The 17,742-nt window shown below is 38.3% G+C and overlaps 1 protein-coding gene and 1 pseudogene across 1 annotated transcript; both read right to left on the bottom strand.

Moving 5' to 3' along the window:
* Positions 1-839: 839 nt before the first annotated feature.
* Positions 840-1,339, bottom strand: LOC125105272 (60S ribosomal protein L34-like; annotated as a pseudogene).
* A 10,189-nt stretch (positions 1,340-11,528) lies between these two features.
* Positions 11,529-16,776, bottom strand: C7H15orf61 (chromosome 7 C15orf61 homolog). The gene is made up of 2 exons (XM_047739002.1): positions 16,257-16,776; positions 11,529-11,747 (listed from the first exon to the last, which is right to left on the bottom strand). Exons 1-2 carry the CDS (start codon positions 16,600-16,602, stop codon positions 11,620-11,622), a joined length of 474 nt encoding a protein of 157 aa, XP_047594958.1. The 5' UTR covers positions 16,603-16,776; the 3' UTR covers positions 11,529-11,619.
* Between the last annotated feature and the right edge of the window lie 966 nt (positions 16,777-17,742).

The raw sequence follows: 17,742 nt of genomic DNA, 5'->3' as shown, positions 1-17,742 counted from the left end.
TTTTTTTAAAAGATTTTTTATTTATTTATTTGACAGACAGAGATCACAAGTAGGCAGAGAGGCAGGCAGAGAGAGAGGAAGAGAAGCAGACTCCCTGCTGAGCAGAGAGCCCGATGCAGGGCTCAATCCCAGAACCCTGGGATCATGACCTGAGCCGAAGGCAGAAGCTTAACCCACTGAGCCACCCAGGTGCCCCCCTTTGCCCATTAAAAAAAAAAATTATTTATTTGTTTGAGAGAGAAAGATCATGAGCAGAAGGGGCAGAGAAAGAGGGAGAGAGAATCTCAAACAGAGTCCATGCTGAGTACTGAGCACAGATCCCAACACAGGGCTCTGTCAAACAGCCCTGAGATCATGACCCCAGCCAAAACCAAGAGTTGGACACTTAACTGCACCACCTGGGCTTCCCCTTTTGCCCATTTTTAAAGTGGGTTATTTATGGTTGATGTTGTAAAGTGATTTTTTTTTAATGATGAAAATACATTTTGCTATTGTAAATCACAGAGGTTTTCTTTCATCTCTTTTTACCTTGCTCTCAATCTTGAATTCTTAACCCAGAATCTGACTGCTTCCTACCACTTCACAGCTGCTACCCCAGTCCAAACTTTCATTGCACGTGTCTCCTAACCTTTTGTTTCCATCTTTGCCACTACTCTATTCTCAACCCAGTTACCAAGGTTAAATCAAGTCACTCCTTTGGTTAAAATTCTCTAGATGGTTTCCTAACTTGTGCAGGGTAAAAACTGAAGTCCCTACACATTCTGCTTCCTTTCTGGACCCTCAAGTCTCATCTCCTACCACTCTCCCTCATTCACACCAGTCTCCTTCTCACTGTTCCTTGAACACATCAGGCATTCCACCTCAGGGCCTTTGCATTTGCCATTCCCCCTGCATGGATTGCTCTTAGCCCTGGTATCCAGGTGGCTCACTGCCTCACATTCTGCACATCTTTTTTGGTGGTGGTGGTGTTTTATTACCAAAAACAGCTTTTTAAAAAAAATTTTTTAGCTGACTCTGTGCTTGTGCCTTCAACACTTTCACAATGATTTTTGCTCCTTGGTAAGGAAAGCAAGCTTAACCCTTTCTCGAACACACTTAGCAGACATGGAAGCACCGTAGACCCTGCCGACATGTTTTTCTCTTTTAGACAAGGAAACCTTTAGGTCTCACAACACGAAATCCTCGAAGTCAGCTTGGGCACACGCTACATGTGGATTCAGTGCTTTCCCAACCTTGTTGTAAATGATTCTATTACCAGGGGTTCAAGACAGCCTACTTTGTAGGACTGTCCTACTGTATTGTAGGACAGCCTGTGACAGTATGTCAAACACTGGACCATTCTGAATGCCTATAGACACCCTCCCCAGAAGAGCGCAGTCTGTAGGTCTCGACCTAAATGTCCCCTTCTAGCTGCAGCCTTCCTTTAGCACATACTGTGGAAATTACAAACCAGCCCCAAACCCACTCCACAATAGATACAAGATCCTAGCACTGATCACTATCTCACATATCACGGGTTTCAGTCATTTGTCTGTTTCTCCATAAACTATAAGATAATGAGGGAGGGGAACTGTATGTGTCTATATTCGCTGCCATGTCCCTAGCACCTAAAATAGTAGCTGGCACACAGTAGGCATTTTAATGACATCTGTTGAGCGAATGAATGTATTTTGAAGGCAAGGTGAATTGCATAATAGGAATGCACCTTCCGTGAGCATTCCTTGCCTGTCTTAAACCTCATTTACTCCTTTGTTTTGCCACCATGACCGTCATTACGGACTCCCAATGAACCACACATTTTATAGCAAATATTGATCCCCTCCTCTGCTTGAGAATTCCACTTATCTCCTTCAGGGCTTACTGTGGGCCATTATAAATAACACTCAAATACTTGTTGATTAGTTTTGATTCAAAAGAATATGACATGGAGCGCCTTGGTGGCTCAGTCAGTTAAGCATCCCACTCCTACTTTCAGCTCAGATCATCTCAGAGGCATGAGATCAAGCCCCATCCTGGGCTCGGTGCTGGGGGTGGAGCTTGCTGAAAGTTCTCTCTCTCCCACTCCCCTCATGTGCACACGTACACGCTCTTGCTCTAAAAAATAAAAATAAATAAATAAAAGAATATGATGAGAACAGAGGATAAAAACAGGAGCTCTCCAGGGGAGAAACCTAGCAGACACCATTCTAACCAAGTGATCAAGCTTAACATCCCCAGTAATAAGTCATGTTGGTATCATGTGCTCTCTAATATGAGGCAGTCAGAAGGGCAATTGACCTCCATGGTCTTCCCCCAAAACTCAGACCCAATCTAATCATGAGAAAAACATCAGACAAACCCAAATCGAGGGACATTCTACAAAGTACCTAACAAGCCCTTAAAACTGTCAAGGTTGGGGCACCCGGGTGGCTCAGTCAGTTGAGCATCTGCCTTTGGCTCAGGTCATAATCCCAGAGTCCCAGTATTGAGCCCCATGTCAGGCTCTCTAGTTGGTGGGGAGTCTGCTTCTCCTTGTGACCCTCCCCCACCTCGTGCTCTCTCACTCTCTCTCTCTCTCTCAAATAAATAAATAAAATCCTTTTTTAAAAAACAACTGTCACGGTGCCTGGGTGGCTCAGTGGGTTAAGCCTTTGGCTTCGGCTCAGGCCATGATCTCAGGGTCCTAGGATCAAGCTCCACATCGGGCTCTCTGCTCTGTGGGGAGCCTGCTTCCCCCTCTCTCTCTCTGCCTGCCTCATCCTACTTGTGATCTCTCTCTGTCAAATAAAATAAATAAATACATAAACAAATAAATAAAATCTTTAAAAAAAAACTGTCAAGGTCATAAAACACACACACACACAAAAGTCACTGTCACAAACCTGAGAAAACTAAGAAGACATGATGACTGGATTCCTCAGTGGAATCCAGAAACAGGAAAAGAACAATAATGAAAAACTAGTGTACTCTGCAGTTCAGTTAGTAATAATACACAATGTTGACTTCTTTGACTTCTTAGTTTTAACAACTCAGTTTTAGGTAAGGGGTTAACATTAGGGAAATCTGCGCGAGGATATATAGGAATTCTGTAATACCTTTGCAATTTTTTTGTAAATCTGAAATAATTTCACAGGTGCCTGGGTGGCTCAGTCAGTTAAGTGTCTGCCTTTGGCTTAGGTCGTGTTCTCTGGGTCCTGGGATCAAGTCCTTTATCAGGCTTCCTGCTCAGAAGTTTTTAAAAAAGAAGAATATAAAGAGGCATGAACAAAAATGAGCACAGATAAATCCCTGAAAGTGTGACAGGAAAGTCTACTCTCTCCTGTTTCGGCAGGAAGAGAAAATAACAGTGGGAACAATTCCAGCACTCATGCAGGAGTGGAAATGACAGTTCAACAGATGTTCGTGGGGCACCACCATGTGCCAGGTACATAGATGGTAGATGCTCTAAAATGAATTAATTTATTAATTTAAAATGTCATTAGATTGAATTTCTACGTAATACATTTTCCTTTACTTTTTAAAAAAGATCTTATTTATTTATTTGACAAAGAGAGAGAACATAAGCAGGGGCAGCAACAGGCAGAGGGAGAAGCAGACTCCCCGCTGAGCAGAGAGCCCGATGCAGAGCTGGATCCCGGGACCCTGAGATCATGACCTGAGCTGAAGGCAGATGCTTAACTGACTGAGCCACCCAGGCAGCCCTCCATTTTCCTTTAGATAGAGTAGGCTGGTGTTCCTACAAATCATTTAAGCCACATTACTTCTCTCTTTTCATTGTTTAAATATATCTGTATTATTTTCTTTATATTGACAAACAAAATATAGCTCACGTTTTGTTTTTCAGTATACATAGAACCGTGTATGTTAATTCATTACGTGTGAGGTATTTTAAAACTTGTTGCTTTTCTTGCAAATAATTCATATGATCTCCAGGTATGTATCCTTTTTTTGAAGCTCTTAAAGATGAAGACAAGTTTTCTTTTTAATCTTGAATATCACACATTCATTCCACACAGAGTCTTCATTATATGATAAATACTGCAAATACAAAATTAGTAAGGTGTAGTTCTCATCCAGCTGTGTACAGAAACTGTTTTTTTTTTTTTTTTTTCATTATGGCTTGAACGGACCCTGTACGTAGATTCAGAACTACTAGGTTTTGTTGACAAGTAAAATTACTAAAATTTGCCTTCAGTGTGGTCAATGCAAAAGTGTATGGAGGATGAATGAATGACTGTTGATTTTTAAATGTAATCTAAAATTAGGTGACACTACTTAGATTTTTATTCCAACTTTAAAATTCTTGGTTCCTTCATTTTAGATATTTGGAGATTTGAAAGCATAAGAAACTACAATTTTGGCTTCATCTCACAGCAAGGGCCTTAATATCATGCGTAAAGAAAGCTTATGAGATAATCTCCTATCTTTATGGATTTTCATTCACTTCTTAAACATATTCATTTTTTGAAGTAGAAATATCCACTTTTATTAAATGGAGTTAAAATTAAAAAATTTTTTTATCTATTTATTGGGATATTGATTTTCATTTTGTATTTTTTTATTCTTCCTTTAGGGTTTGGGTAGACAACTTTTTTAGGTCTGATTTTAAATTACGCACTTGTATGAAAATAGAGTAAAATGAATCACTTTGTGGTTAATAAATTCAATGTGCTGTTTACAGACAGATTGTTATAAAATTACTGATATATTCTAGCAGAAGCAGTAAAGGTTATGTCAAGCAACTACTAAAAAAATCATACTACGTAGTGTTAATGATGTTACCTTAACATTCCAGCTTCAGGGGCTGCATAATTGTTTCTGCCAACCCATAAATTTTTGAGTAACAACAAAATTATTGTGATTTTTCTTACTAAATAATTCATACATTACAAAGCATGTATGTAACAAGGTCCATGAATCACTAAAACATATAATGATCATATATCTAATGACATATCTCTTTTCATAAGATGAATTCAAATAGATTTATGTATTTAGGTTAACTAAAAAATACTGAGTTTATAAGGTTCATAATTCTATCATCAACAACAATACAAAAACTTCAAATCTTCCCTAAGAAGTACAGCTTCCATGATTTGCTTTTAAAAACTGGAAGCTTTTGTTTATCAAAATCCTTGTGTTTAAGCTACTTTTCATGAAGTTTTATTGCTTTTAAATTGATACTATAAATATCACTGAAGATAAATTAATAATATAATGGAGTAGTACAATGTTCATAAACTGTATTTAAAATGATATAAGTGCAACTAAAATAGCTATAAGCAATACTATATAACACCTCGTACTCGTAGTAGCTAATATTCTTCACCCAGCAACTAGGATCTAAAAGAGGATATTTTCATTTACTAACATTTTAATGCTTTTCTTTGGTCTTATCTTAAATAATCTCAAACCAAGTACATCTTTTTAAAACAACACATCTCTTTATGCATGTGTGTGTGTATTTTTATGTTGAAGAATAATTGACCTACAAAATTGTATTAGTTTCGGAATACAAGTATATAATAAAGATATAAAAGTATATCCTTAATGCTACTAAAAATGATCCCAAATGAGATTTCATCTGCTTAATTAAAACTAGGCTTCATAATTAAAATTTTTTAAATTCTTAGACTGCAATGTATAAAATGATATTAACATGTTTTACCTCTTTTAATCTGTAATTTTTCTAAATTCAGTAACTTTCTATAGAAATCATACAATCAGTTGTATTTCATTACAGTAACATTAAATCCTTTACTAAATTTCAAAAATTATTTTTATTTGTAGTAAAATACATATCATACAAAATTTACCATGTTAATCGTTTTTTAAAAAAAGATTTTATTTATTCGAGAGAGAGAGAGAGGGAGCGCATGCTTGGGGAGGAGCAGAGAGAGGGTAGGGGAGAGAATCTCAAGCAGACCCAGTGCTGAACAGAGCTGGCCACAGGACTGGATCCCATGACTGGAGATCAAGACCTGAGCCTAAACCGAGTCCTACACTCGACCCGCTGAACCACCCAGGCACTGCAGCATGTTAAACTTTTTTAAGTGTACAGTTCAGTGGTATTAGATACAGTCAGGTTATCATTCACATCATTGTGCAACCATTGGTACCAACAGGCTCCAGACCTTTGTTCTTCTTGCAAAATTGAAACCATAGCACATTAAATACTAACTGCCCATTTCTCCTCTCCTCGTGACTAATTTTTTAACAGTTTCATCCAGAGATAATTCACATGCCACACAGTCCTCCATTTAGAATATACCATTCAGTGGTTTGAGTATAGTCTCGGGGTTGTGCAACCATCACCACAATCCATTTTAGAACAGTTTCATCACCCCAAAATGAAAACCCATACCCATGACCGGTCACTGCCCATTTTCTCCCAACCTCCCCATCCCTAGACAATCACTAATTCACTTTGGCTCTGTAGATTTGCCTGTTCTGGACATTTCACATAAATGAAATCAGGTCATACTTCTGGCTTCTTTCACTTAGCATGATGTTTTCAAGCTTCATCAATGCTGTCATGTTTATGGGCCCATCATTCCTTTTTTTGACTAATATTCCATTGTGTGAACTTGCCACATTTTATTGATTCATTCATCAATTAGTGGCTATCAGTTTTGAGGTAGAGTGAAAAATGCTGCTATGAACATTTTTGTACAAGTTTTTGTGTTACCATATGTTTTCAATTCTCTATAGTATATACCTAGGAATAGAATTGCTGGGTCATATGGTCAGTTAATGCTTAATATTTTGAAGAACTGCCAAACTTTCCCAAAGTTGTTGTATCATTTTACACTCCTGCTGATAACACGAGGGCTCCAATTTCTCCACATCCTTGGCAATACTTGGTATCATCTGTCTTTGTGATTATAGCTGTCCTAGGAGGTACAAAGTAGTCTCTCATTGTGGTTTTGATTTGCGTTTCCCTAACAATTAATGTTGAACATCTTTTCATGTGCTTCATGGCAAAAATTTGTATTTCTTATTTGGAGAAATACCTGTTAAAATTTATTTTTCAGTTGTGTTTTTGAGTTATAAGTGTTCTTTATTATTCTAGCTATAAGTCCCCTTTCAGATACATGATTTGCAAATATTTTCCTCTTATACCATCAGCTGGTTTTTCATTTTCGTGATAGTATCCTTTGAAGCACAAAAGTTTTTAATTTTGATGAAGTCCAACTTATTTTTTTCATTTTTCATTTCCCTTTACTAACTTATCCTTTCCCCAAATAGGAGAATTTTATAGCAGGCTCTACACAAAATCAATTTCTTTACTAGAAAACTAAGTGAACTTTTAGAAACACACTAAAAACAATCTGGATTTATTTTATCCCAGTTGTATTAAATATATTCTCAATTAGCAGAACAGAATTCTGAGAAGTAGTTGGATGGCCAAATTTGTGTCAGTGGGAACTATTTTAGCCACATTTTCATTTAAAGAAAAAAATTTTTCTCAACAACTCTTCTCTAATTTATATTACAAAAATACTCTGTGGACCATGGTCACTACTAATAACACTTCTTACTGTTGGGAAAGCTCTTGTGAAACATTTGTCAAGCATATAAAATAGTATAAAAGTGAAATATAGTAATTAAGATTTGTGTTCTATCGATCGTGTAGCTAAAGTAATTTTTCATTACTAACATAAGATTTAATAAGTATAAGTAGTTAAAGATTCTGACTTGGCACTAGTCATTAGCATGTAATTGAACTAGTAAAAAAATCAGTTAAAGCTATGTTGATTACCACCTTATCTTTGAAAGGCAATTAAAGACCTCAATCATTGCAACAAGATTTGATTGTGCAGCCTTTATTGGACATTGATCTTTCAGCAAAGTGCAGTTACATTTTCCATTAATTTACAGTAACACAGTTTAACTTTGATACCCTAGACTGTTGACCCAGGTGAAATGTAATGTTAAGTACTTGTTTAGGTTAAGATGCCCTCAAACATCATTACCGTTTGAATGGTAAGTGCTGAAAAAAAAGTGGATACCTGATCTACTGGCTTTAGGATAAGGTTTCTGTTATCTGCATTAGCTTTTAAATGAAATGCAACCAAGATCCCTGTCTTAATGTCACCTCACCCATTTCAACATCATTCATTCTTTAACAGAATTAAGAGCTATTTCATGAAGCATTACAGATGTTCTTGCTTATAGTTTTGAGTGAATATAAATATGACAAGAAATAAAATGTACATTGCAAAAGAAATATGTATGGTTTTTAATAATTACAAGTGTTTCAATTTTTTTTTAAAGATTTTATTTATTTATTTGACAGACAGAGATCACAAGTAGGCAGAGAGTCAGGCAGAGAGAGAGAGGAGGAAGCAGGCTCCCTGCTGAGTAGAGAGCCTGATGTGGGGCTCAATCCCAGGACTCTGGGATCATGATCTGAGCTGAAGGCAGAGGCTTAACCCACTGAGCTACCCAGGCGCCCCAAGTGTTTCAATTTTTTACTGAAGTCAACAATTAGCAAAATATCATTGACCAAGTATGTTTGACAAAAGAAATAACTACTTGTCATTTTGCTATGTTAAGACATTAGGACTGGGGCGCCTGGGTGGCTCAGTAGGTTAAAGTCTCTGCCTTCGGCTCAGGTCATGATCCCAGGGCCCTGGGATCGAGCCCCACATCCAGCTCTCTGGTCAGCAGGGAGCCTGCTTCCTCCTCTCTCTGTCTGCCTCTGTGCCTACTTGTTATCCCTATCTGTCAAATAAATAAATAAAATCTTAAAAAAAAAAAAAAAGACATTAGGACTGAGAAACTAGGGATTTTTTTTTTAGCCACCTCTTTCATGCCCCCAGTTCTTACTGTATCTTTATGGTGGTTAACAGTTCACGCAGAAACTAAACATTTTGACCAAAAATTTCTTCTAGTACTTGATAATTGATTTGTGTAGAAGTAACAATCAATAGAAGATTTGTAAAATTTTATACTAACACTCATCTTCATTAAAAAATAGTTTGGCCTAGATTTTTTTAAAGACAAAATCCCATCAAAAAAGCATTGGTAGAAAAGCTGTTTTTGATTGTTTTGTCAACTAAGAATATTCCTGGATGTGGTGCATAAACAATGAATTTTGGAACACTGAAAAAAAAAATTAAATTAAAAAAAAAAAAGAAAGAATATTCCTTATTCCCAGAATGGGAGGGTCAACTCAGAACCGTGCCTACCACCTCAGGCATAATCCACTCTCACCCAGGCACACGTACAATGCCTCAGTTTGTCTCTTCCTTTCTTCCTCTCCGTTATTTTAAAATACTTTCATTAAGGAAGTCCTTCACAAAGCCAGCTTTTACTGACATGAAACTGACATTTGCTTACAAGCATATTTATCATACATTTGAAAGTAGAAAGGTTTCTTGTTTCGTTCTCAGATTACAGGTAGAAAAAAACTAAGACACAAAGGAGTAGAGTTATTAGCTTGAAGTCGAAAAGTAATGCAGGACTAACACTAAAAATAGAATTAATCGCCTGGCTCCTAGCATTTATATTTTATCCCCATTAGGCTACAATGCTTCCATGTCGTATTCAACTTTAAAGGAAAAACTTAAGCATTACTGTTCAATGGGGAGAGTTTTTGGACTAAAAGTTTCACTGTTAAGACTTAATAAATCCAAGGAATGATATTTTAATATTTGAACCATGCTTAGCCATCGTTGATTCATCCTTCACCATGATCAACTCCATGAGAGCAAAAGGTCTATTGATTTTCATGTAATACAAGAAAATATTACATTTGCTTAATTGTTACACAGCGAGTGCACGAGACAAGAAATCAAGGCTCTATTTAATGCTGCAAGCAGCAGAGAATTACAGAGATCAATAGGGTAGTTTGTCAAAGATCTTCTCCAAGGAGACTACCTATCACCATATGGATAAGAAGTCACACTGACTGTAGCTATTGAAAAACAGGTAAGCAGAGTCAGCAGTACAAATTATCAGAAATCAAACGGGCCAGTGTGAAAAGAAGTGCAACTCTACTGAAAAGCTGTATTTATAGTCTGGTAATTAAAAACCATTTTATCAGCTTTGTGCTGGGACCAAACCTTTACGGCAAGTATTGACAAGACCAGCAGCAGTGAATGAGCAGTGTTTGACTTAAAACTTATGAGCTATAGTTATTTAACTTTGCCCATTACAGGGGAAATCAGTTCTAGCCTTCCTTGCAAAATGCTAATAGTCAGTTTTATTATTAATGAAGCTTAATGTAACACTATCTCCTCTGTGTAAGCCATTCATTTAACTAGTGTCAAGTATGTTCTTCTGGACTAAATATATTGGCATAAGTACTTCTTTGATTAAAGTGTTAGAATTGCTCTTAGACAAGTGAACACTACATATATGTGAAGAACAGCTCACTCTCTGCAGCTCGTTGAAAGCAACTACCTTTAACGAATTTAGTTTGTATTACTTTATTCTGTTATTTTCACCTCAGTCTCTGCCACTCACTTTCTCAACTGATTTGCCAGAAGCAATCACCCAAATGCTGGCTAGATTGTATTTTATAAAATATTTTGCTACAATAATGTGTGAATGTTGCAGAGTACCAGCAACACATTAACATAAAATGATATATAATGCATGTTTGTAATTATGGGAGAGATCATAAATCTTAAACACCCATTGGTTTAGAAATTAAATAGTTCTACTTAGTTCTCCCTAAATTACTCTAAATTTCTGAAATTTACCATTCGTCTGGGTATTTTGTAACCACCCCCAAAGATAAATTTTTTTAAATGACTTTCCTTTCAAAAATGCAATTAGCTTAATAAAATCTTAACACAAAACTGCCATCAGGTCTTTAAAATTTCGGCCCATTTCTCATCGCCAAGAAGTGTATGGATATGTACCATTTCAGCTAATTGCTTTTATAAACAGACACCAAATTTATTCTTCTGAGTCTTTCCAGATCTTAATTGTTCTTACAGCTTTATCAGCATGCTATTTTAACTCTTAGTAAGTCTTAATTTCATCATCTTGGTACATTTACATTAACCAGAGTCATTATTTTTTAGAAAGTAGTATAGTGTTGGATGTTTAGGCAGTAAGAAGTTTCAACATTACATCTAGACCTCTCATCCAAGTAAATGGCACAAAGGCTTTAAGACATACCCACTGAAAATCCTAGCAGCTGAATGGTTTAGATTTCAGATTACAGTTAAAATCCATCAGTTTTGGAATTGCCAATGATATTAGCTCCATATATATCCTAAAATCCTCTACTTCTTTTCCCAGTGTCCTACAAAAGATTTTTTTCCACCTTCCTTCTTTGTGTGGGTGTCTCCATTTTCTCTTCAAAGAGTCGATTTGAACTGCTAACACCTAACTATAGAATATATACATATTATAATCATCATTTATCTGTAATTTAACCCAATTCTAGGAAAAAAATTGGTATATGCTTCATGCATCTGTAGCTCCCACTGGCTAAACCGAGTGTGCAATATGTAACAACATATGAAAAGCTTTGCCTCTTGAGGGCAATGATTCATCTTAAAGAACCCGACACCATAGAAAGAAAAAGGTGTTTGCAAAAGTTTTATTTTAAAGGGTCAAAAATAAACATTGCACATACACACAAAATCCACTGATATTTATGTTCTCCGAGGCACACCTTCAATACATGGCACCTTCATCTTCTTTATTTAGAAAATAAACTGTTACTGGTCCATAGCTGGTCTGTACAGTCTCTGTGATTCTAGCAAATAACCAGGAGCCAAGTCCATATAATAAGGTTGGAATACCTAGAAAACAAACGAATATGTTATTTATGAACATCAATGCTTATTAATTAATCATGCATCCATGTATTTGTCATGGTATAAATCACAGACAACTCTTCCGCAATGTCAACAAATTGTAAAGTTATGAAAATATAAAGATAGGAGTACAGACTGATTCTAATTATCTAAGAGCTCAATTTCATCAGTTTGTGGAATAGGGAAGCAAGTGTGTGAGCCTAGAAGATTTTTAAAACTGTAGATAAGGCTGGTTTAAATTTTAATTCAAAGCACTAATTCATCACTTCCAAGTAATTATGAAGTGATTCTATATTCTTTTCACAAATAAGCAAACAGAATATTCATGAATTTAGTTGTAGATGCTCCAGATTAGTGGCCTTGAGCTCAAATTACTAGGACGACTTTACTGTGCTTTACATCAAACAGTAACACTGATGGCTAAAGTAATTTTCTGCACAACTTAAAAGAAACTGGGTCAAGTAGCTGTCTTCAAAACCTGAGGCAAACCCTAATTCTAAGGAAGATTTTAGTATAACAGGTATGAGAAATACTCCCATGAGTATGTTTACAACTGATTTGAAAACAATCTTGTTTTAACCTATTTGAAATAGGTATACAGTAGACTCCAACAACATGTTTCTCCTTTGGAGTATTTCCATTTGATAAGATTTTGCTGTTACAGTTGTGATCAGTGGCCATTTGTGATGCAGGAAACCAAACATATACTAGCCAGAGATAATGGATTAAACGCTCATGCATATGATACTAGACTGGACACAGAATAAACTTTCACGGTTCCTATCTTTTTTAAGGCACTTATTTAAAATCAGTGACTATTAAGATACTAAAAACATGTGTAAAACCACAGGCATATATTGTATGTGCCACACAAATACTAACTTTATTGTTCTCGTGTAGGAATTGGGCAGAAAAATGACAATTTAAAAGAAGAGCTGTACATTTGGAAAATCCCTCTTTCTAGTTAATAGGGAAGCCCCATGCTCATGACTAATCCTTTTGCTAGATTTTTAAAAAATTTTCCGTAAGAATATATTTGCTGTATTATGCTCGTTTTGAGTGTGTAAGTGCATTGGACTACTTTGGGCTTTTCCCCTGAAGCTGCATTCCAACCACTGTGATGCCAGAGATTAATCAGGAGAAGCGTCACTAGCTGGCAATGAGAACAGGCAAAAATGCCCATTCATCCTGGCCCCTCTATTTTTAGGAATATGCTGGGTCACAGCTTGTCACTATCCCAGGGTTCCCTGGAACTCTCATGAAATCTTTGACAGTATATTGCCTTCTTTGCCTTGGTAACACCCAAAAGAATCTCTAAAGGCTTCAAGACAATACCACCAAAAAACCCACAAAAACTAGCAACATAAACCAACTTACCAAAAAGAAAAAAAAGGTAAAGGGAGTATGGGTAGGGAAGTGGACAAGAAAACAGGCAGAAGTGAGTGAAGATGAAGTTGAAATAAAAAATAAATTTAAAATACAGTAACACGGGGCGCCTGGGTGGCTCAGTGGGTTAAAGCCTCTGCCTTCGGCTCAGGGCATGATCCCAGGGTCCCGCATCGGGTTCTATGCTCAGTGAGGAGCCTGCTTCCTCCTCTCTCTCTGCCTGCCTCTCTGCCTACTTGTGATCTCTGCCTGTCAAATAAATAAATAAAATCTTAAAAAAAAGATACAGTATCACAACGTGAAAGCTGAAAATCAATGGAGGAAGAACTGAGTTCTAGAAACAATTATTAATTTCTAAATATACTGACAGTAAAATATATAAAATATGCCTTTTAAACCAATGCTAATGATATAAATTTAAGGAATGGCTGGTAAAACTGAAATCTTGTTTTACAGTACTTATCAGTTTTCAGTTAAAACACTGACATGTTTTAAAAACCACATAAATCAATGGTCAGTATTTTCCAGCTAAAATGGAGAACTCACCAAAGATTACTAGCTTATAGTAACTACATTATCTCTTATTAAGAAACAGCTAGGAACCACTATCACTGATGCTGTTTTATAGGGGATGGGGTTGTGATACAGGAGTCAGAAATTCTGTATTTTTTTTTCCTGCAGTCTATTTAATGCAGTCAGGCTAAAATGAGAAGATTTGCCACTTATATAATTTAAACATTAAAAAAATAATTTTCTTTATGTATAGCACATATGCTATGAAGTCTATAAAATTCCATGAGATATTAAATTTTTCCCAGACTGAAACAGAACATCAAAATGAACATGAAAGTCAGTTCTTTGCATAATAATTCATTCTGAGTCAGCTGAACAGTAGGTAAACCATTGTCAAATTAAGCACTTAAAAAAAATTAGAACTTCTTAGCAAGCCTCCGATTACCCATTCATTCCAATGGTAAGTTGCTTTTCTTAAATCTCAATCTACTTCCCAGCAGGACACCCAGACTGATAAACCATCAGTAAAATGTCAGCTTCCACGGAAGGGAAGGCAGAGGAGAAAGGGAACAAATGGTAAAAGAGAAATCTTTATTATTTACAAAATGGAAAAATGGATTACTCAGATAATTATTAATTTAGAAGAGAATAAGAGGAATAAAATCCTAGGTATTTTTATTAATAGAATAGGAACTAGATGATCCAGAGGGGCAACTGTACATCACAGAACAGAAAAGAATCTATTATCTAATTCCCTACCTTAAGACAAAAATACAAAATAAACATTACCAAATTGGTAAATACACTAATGTTTAAAAAGTCCAGGAAAAAAATTCCCTTTGATAAAGAGAATAAAAGCCAATTTGTATTAAAGCATGCATGAGCAGAAACTTTTCCTTTTTGTTTAAATTAAAACTCTTATTCCCATGTAGGCAGGATTTTTAGAATTTTCAAAAGACAACTGAATCAGTCTTCAGGCTTCTCTTCCACATAAAGGAAATATAACTATTGTTTCTTTCCTCAAAGTGTTTCACTTCTTTGTGTGAGAATGTTCTGGGTATTCTAATTTTCTCTGGATTTCTTTCTATCTATACTTAAAAAAGAAGCCCCTAATTATTAAGGTGTTATTAAAAGTGTTAAGTTTTAAATAAAAACTCTTTAAAAGGCATTTGGCTCATGGTTTACCTATTATCCTCCAACTATACTCTTCCTAACCTGTTACTCTTTACATTTGGGATGAATGACTGCTTCTAATTCTGAAAACAGTAAAAGTTCTTCCTGAATCAATTTATCACTCTAGTCTTTCCAAATAATTTTGAATCACATCTTCCAAGTGAGCTTACCCTTCAGCTTCAAACCAACCTCAAAATTAGTGGGCATGCTCTATGTATTCCATCAGCCAAATATACAAGATTTTAAAGAATTACGCATTGCTAAATAATCTCCTCCTTGTTGGACTGAACCCAGGGCAGTCCCAGTAGATCAATGGCTCAAAAATCCCATGACTGACATATGGGAATTATTATAAGCAAAAATACATAAATACCATATATAAATTTAATGATCCATCAGATTATATAATACCAGTGCATGTACACAGGGGTTTAGCTTTAACTCTGGTTTAAAAAAACCGATTGGGTAACAGGGTTCAGCTCCCACATCTAGATTTCAAATTACTAAAATCTGGATCAAAGTGATATTACCTATTAATAGGCTCAAAACATCTTGAGGCCTCTCGATAAAGATACAAACGATATACCTATGTCAATGTTCATGCCTCTTCCGTCACTAGCCAAAAGAAAAGAAGCATCCAACAAGAGTAAATACAATCGGAATTACAACATTACCATGAAAACACAGAAATATTAAAGAGGCAGAAGACTTTGGTACCTTTTAGGCCTAGGACTTTAGGAAGCTGATATGACTGTTGAAAACCTTTAGTGCTTTTAGTAAAACGCACTTGCTGGGATTTTATATAAAGAAAACAATGAAACTCAGAAAGTAGTTGCAGTTTTCATAATAATGAATGCACCCAAGAAAATGATGGTCATGGGAACGAATCCTGCCATGCTGTAAGATTTCTTAATTTCAGAGCCACTCTCCAGTGGGGTCGTTTCCTTACACCCTCATTCTTACTCCCAATGTTGGGGTTCTCCCAGTCAAGAGCTGCGGTAGGTGAGGATGGAAAGAATGCCTCCTCCCTAGGGGTGACGCCGTGTGGTCTCTCGATACAGGTCTGGTACTTAAAAGCCCTACTTTCCAGGGAACGACTCAGTAGCAACTGCTCAGCCGCGACAAGCACCTACGCGAGGGGTTAGGGATGGGGAGGTGGGGGGTGCGGAGATCCAAATACTAGGGCCAAGGCCAGAGTGGGTGGGACGCGGAGGCAGAGTCTGGGAAACCCAACAGCTCCGGGAGAAACGTGGTGAGCCCGTGCGCCCGGGCGAGCCTGTGCGGGGCCGAGGCAGGGCTCCCCGGCATTGCTGTGGCCTAACCTAGGGCCGGGGTCTCGGCCTCTGAGCGTCGTTTGTCAGCGTGCTTTGCAAACTGATCCCATTGTCAGCGGGGCGTCCTTCACCGGCCCGGGCCACTCACCCAGGTTGACGACCTTGAGCGCTGTGAAGAACCGATCCTGCCTGGCCAGGTCCTGCCAGGGGGCCTTGGAACAGTGGTATTTGATGAAGGGGAAGCAGCCCGTACGCAGGACGTGGTAGTTGGCGCCCTGCACGGGCCAGTTGAAGTGCGAGAGGCCGAATTGGTCGTTGCGGACGGCGCTGTAGGGCACGCAGAAGGAGGTCCAGTGCGGCAGGCGCCGCTGCAGCAGGTGCCGTGTCAGCACCTCCGAGGCGCGAGGCTTCGGGCGGGAGGCGGCGCCCGAGGCCCAGGGCCCGCACAGCAGCAGCCGGAGCGCGGCCTCGTGGGCCCTCCGCAGGGGCTCCATGGCCGGCCTCGCTCGCGTTCCCGCTCCTCGGCGACCGTGGGGCGCGCGCCGCTGGGGGCGGGACCGCCGGAGCGCGCGCGCGCCCGCGCCCCGGGGCGAGCGGCGGGGACGCCCGGGGGGCGCCGCGCGAGTGCGCGAGAGCCCCCGGGCGCAGTGGCGCGTGCGCAGGAAGGTCTCAAGAGCTCCCGCAGCGGGGCCCGGGGGGGGGGGGGGGGGTGCCGAGGGGAGGGCAGAGTGACGGGCCGCGGAAGTGAGGGTCAGCTAAGCAGAGGAGGTAATTAAATCGTCACTTGTGACCTCATGTAGGCGTTACTAACTTTGGGTCGCCGCGGGGTGGGGGTAAGGGAGGGCGGGGATTGGGGAGTTTAATCAGAAGGGGTGTGAGGAAAATTAAGGCTTAAAACAAGTAACCCCAGGAGTGAGTAGCAGAACTGACGCCCAGAGGTCTCTTCCAGGCCTTAGGCTCAAGTGGGATCCTCACATGGTTTTTGCTCAGGAGACACTTGAGAAGGTGTCTTTGGGGAGCAAGTTAAAATCCAAGTCCCCAGATTTGCACTGGCTGGTGAAGTGGGGAAGCACTTTCATGTTTAGTGTTCTCTGTCATGTTCACTGTTTAGGGTAAGCCCCAGATAGCTCAAAGTAAAAAGGTTTATAAATTTTAAAAACAAAATAAAATAAAAGTTTAAAAAAATGACCCACATCTCCCCGGGCATTGCCCAGATACGCACTTCTACCTCCCTTCCTAAGCCTGGTCAATGTCAGACCAGGGGTCTTTTAGTTATATATCTTTATGATCCTCTGCTACCCATTATCAATCTATGATTTAGAAAAACCTTTTCTCAAACTTCATAGCCCCACCCGAGGTAATATTTTATATACACCTGCTTTATAAAGAAGCATTTCTTTCTATTTACCCTCCACTCATTTTGTTTGGAGAAATCGTACATAAATAAGATGACGTGTCGGGAAAGCATTACATGTAAGTGAGATAATTATGTGGAAGCACCACATAATAACTTATTATTGTTGAAACTCAAGGGAGGGATGTAGGACAGTGTGGCTAGTTTTTACATTTTACAGTTTTTAATGACTCATTCAACAAACGTTAAGTACCTGTTACCGTGTGCCAAATTTTGAGGG

This window comes from Lutra lutra, chromosome 7 (assembly GCF_902655055.1).
Source record: "Lutra lutra chromosome 7, mLutLut1.2, whole genome shotgun sequence".
Lineage (NCBI taxonomy): Eukaryota > Metazoa > Chordata > Mammalia > Carnivora > Mustelidae > Lutra > Lutra lutra.
Note: the sequence above shows the minus strand (reverse complement) of the source record. Positions and strands in the feature narration are given on the sequence as shown.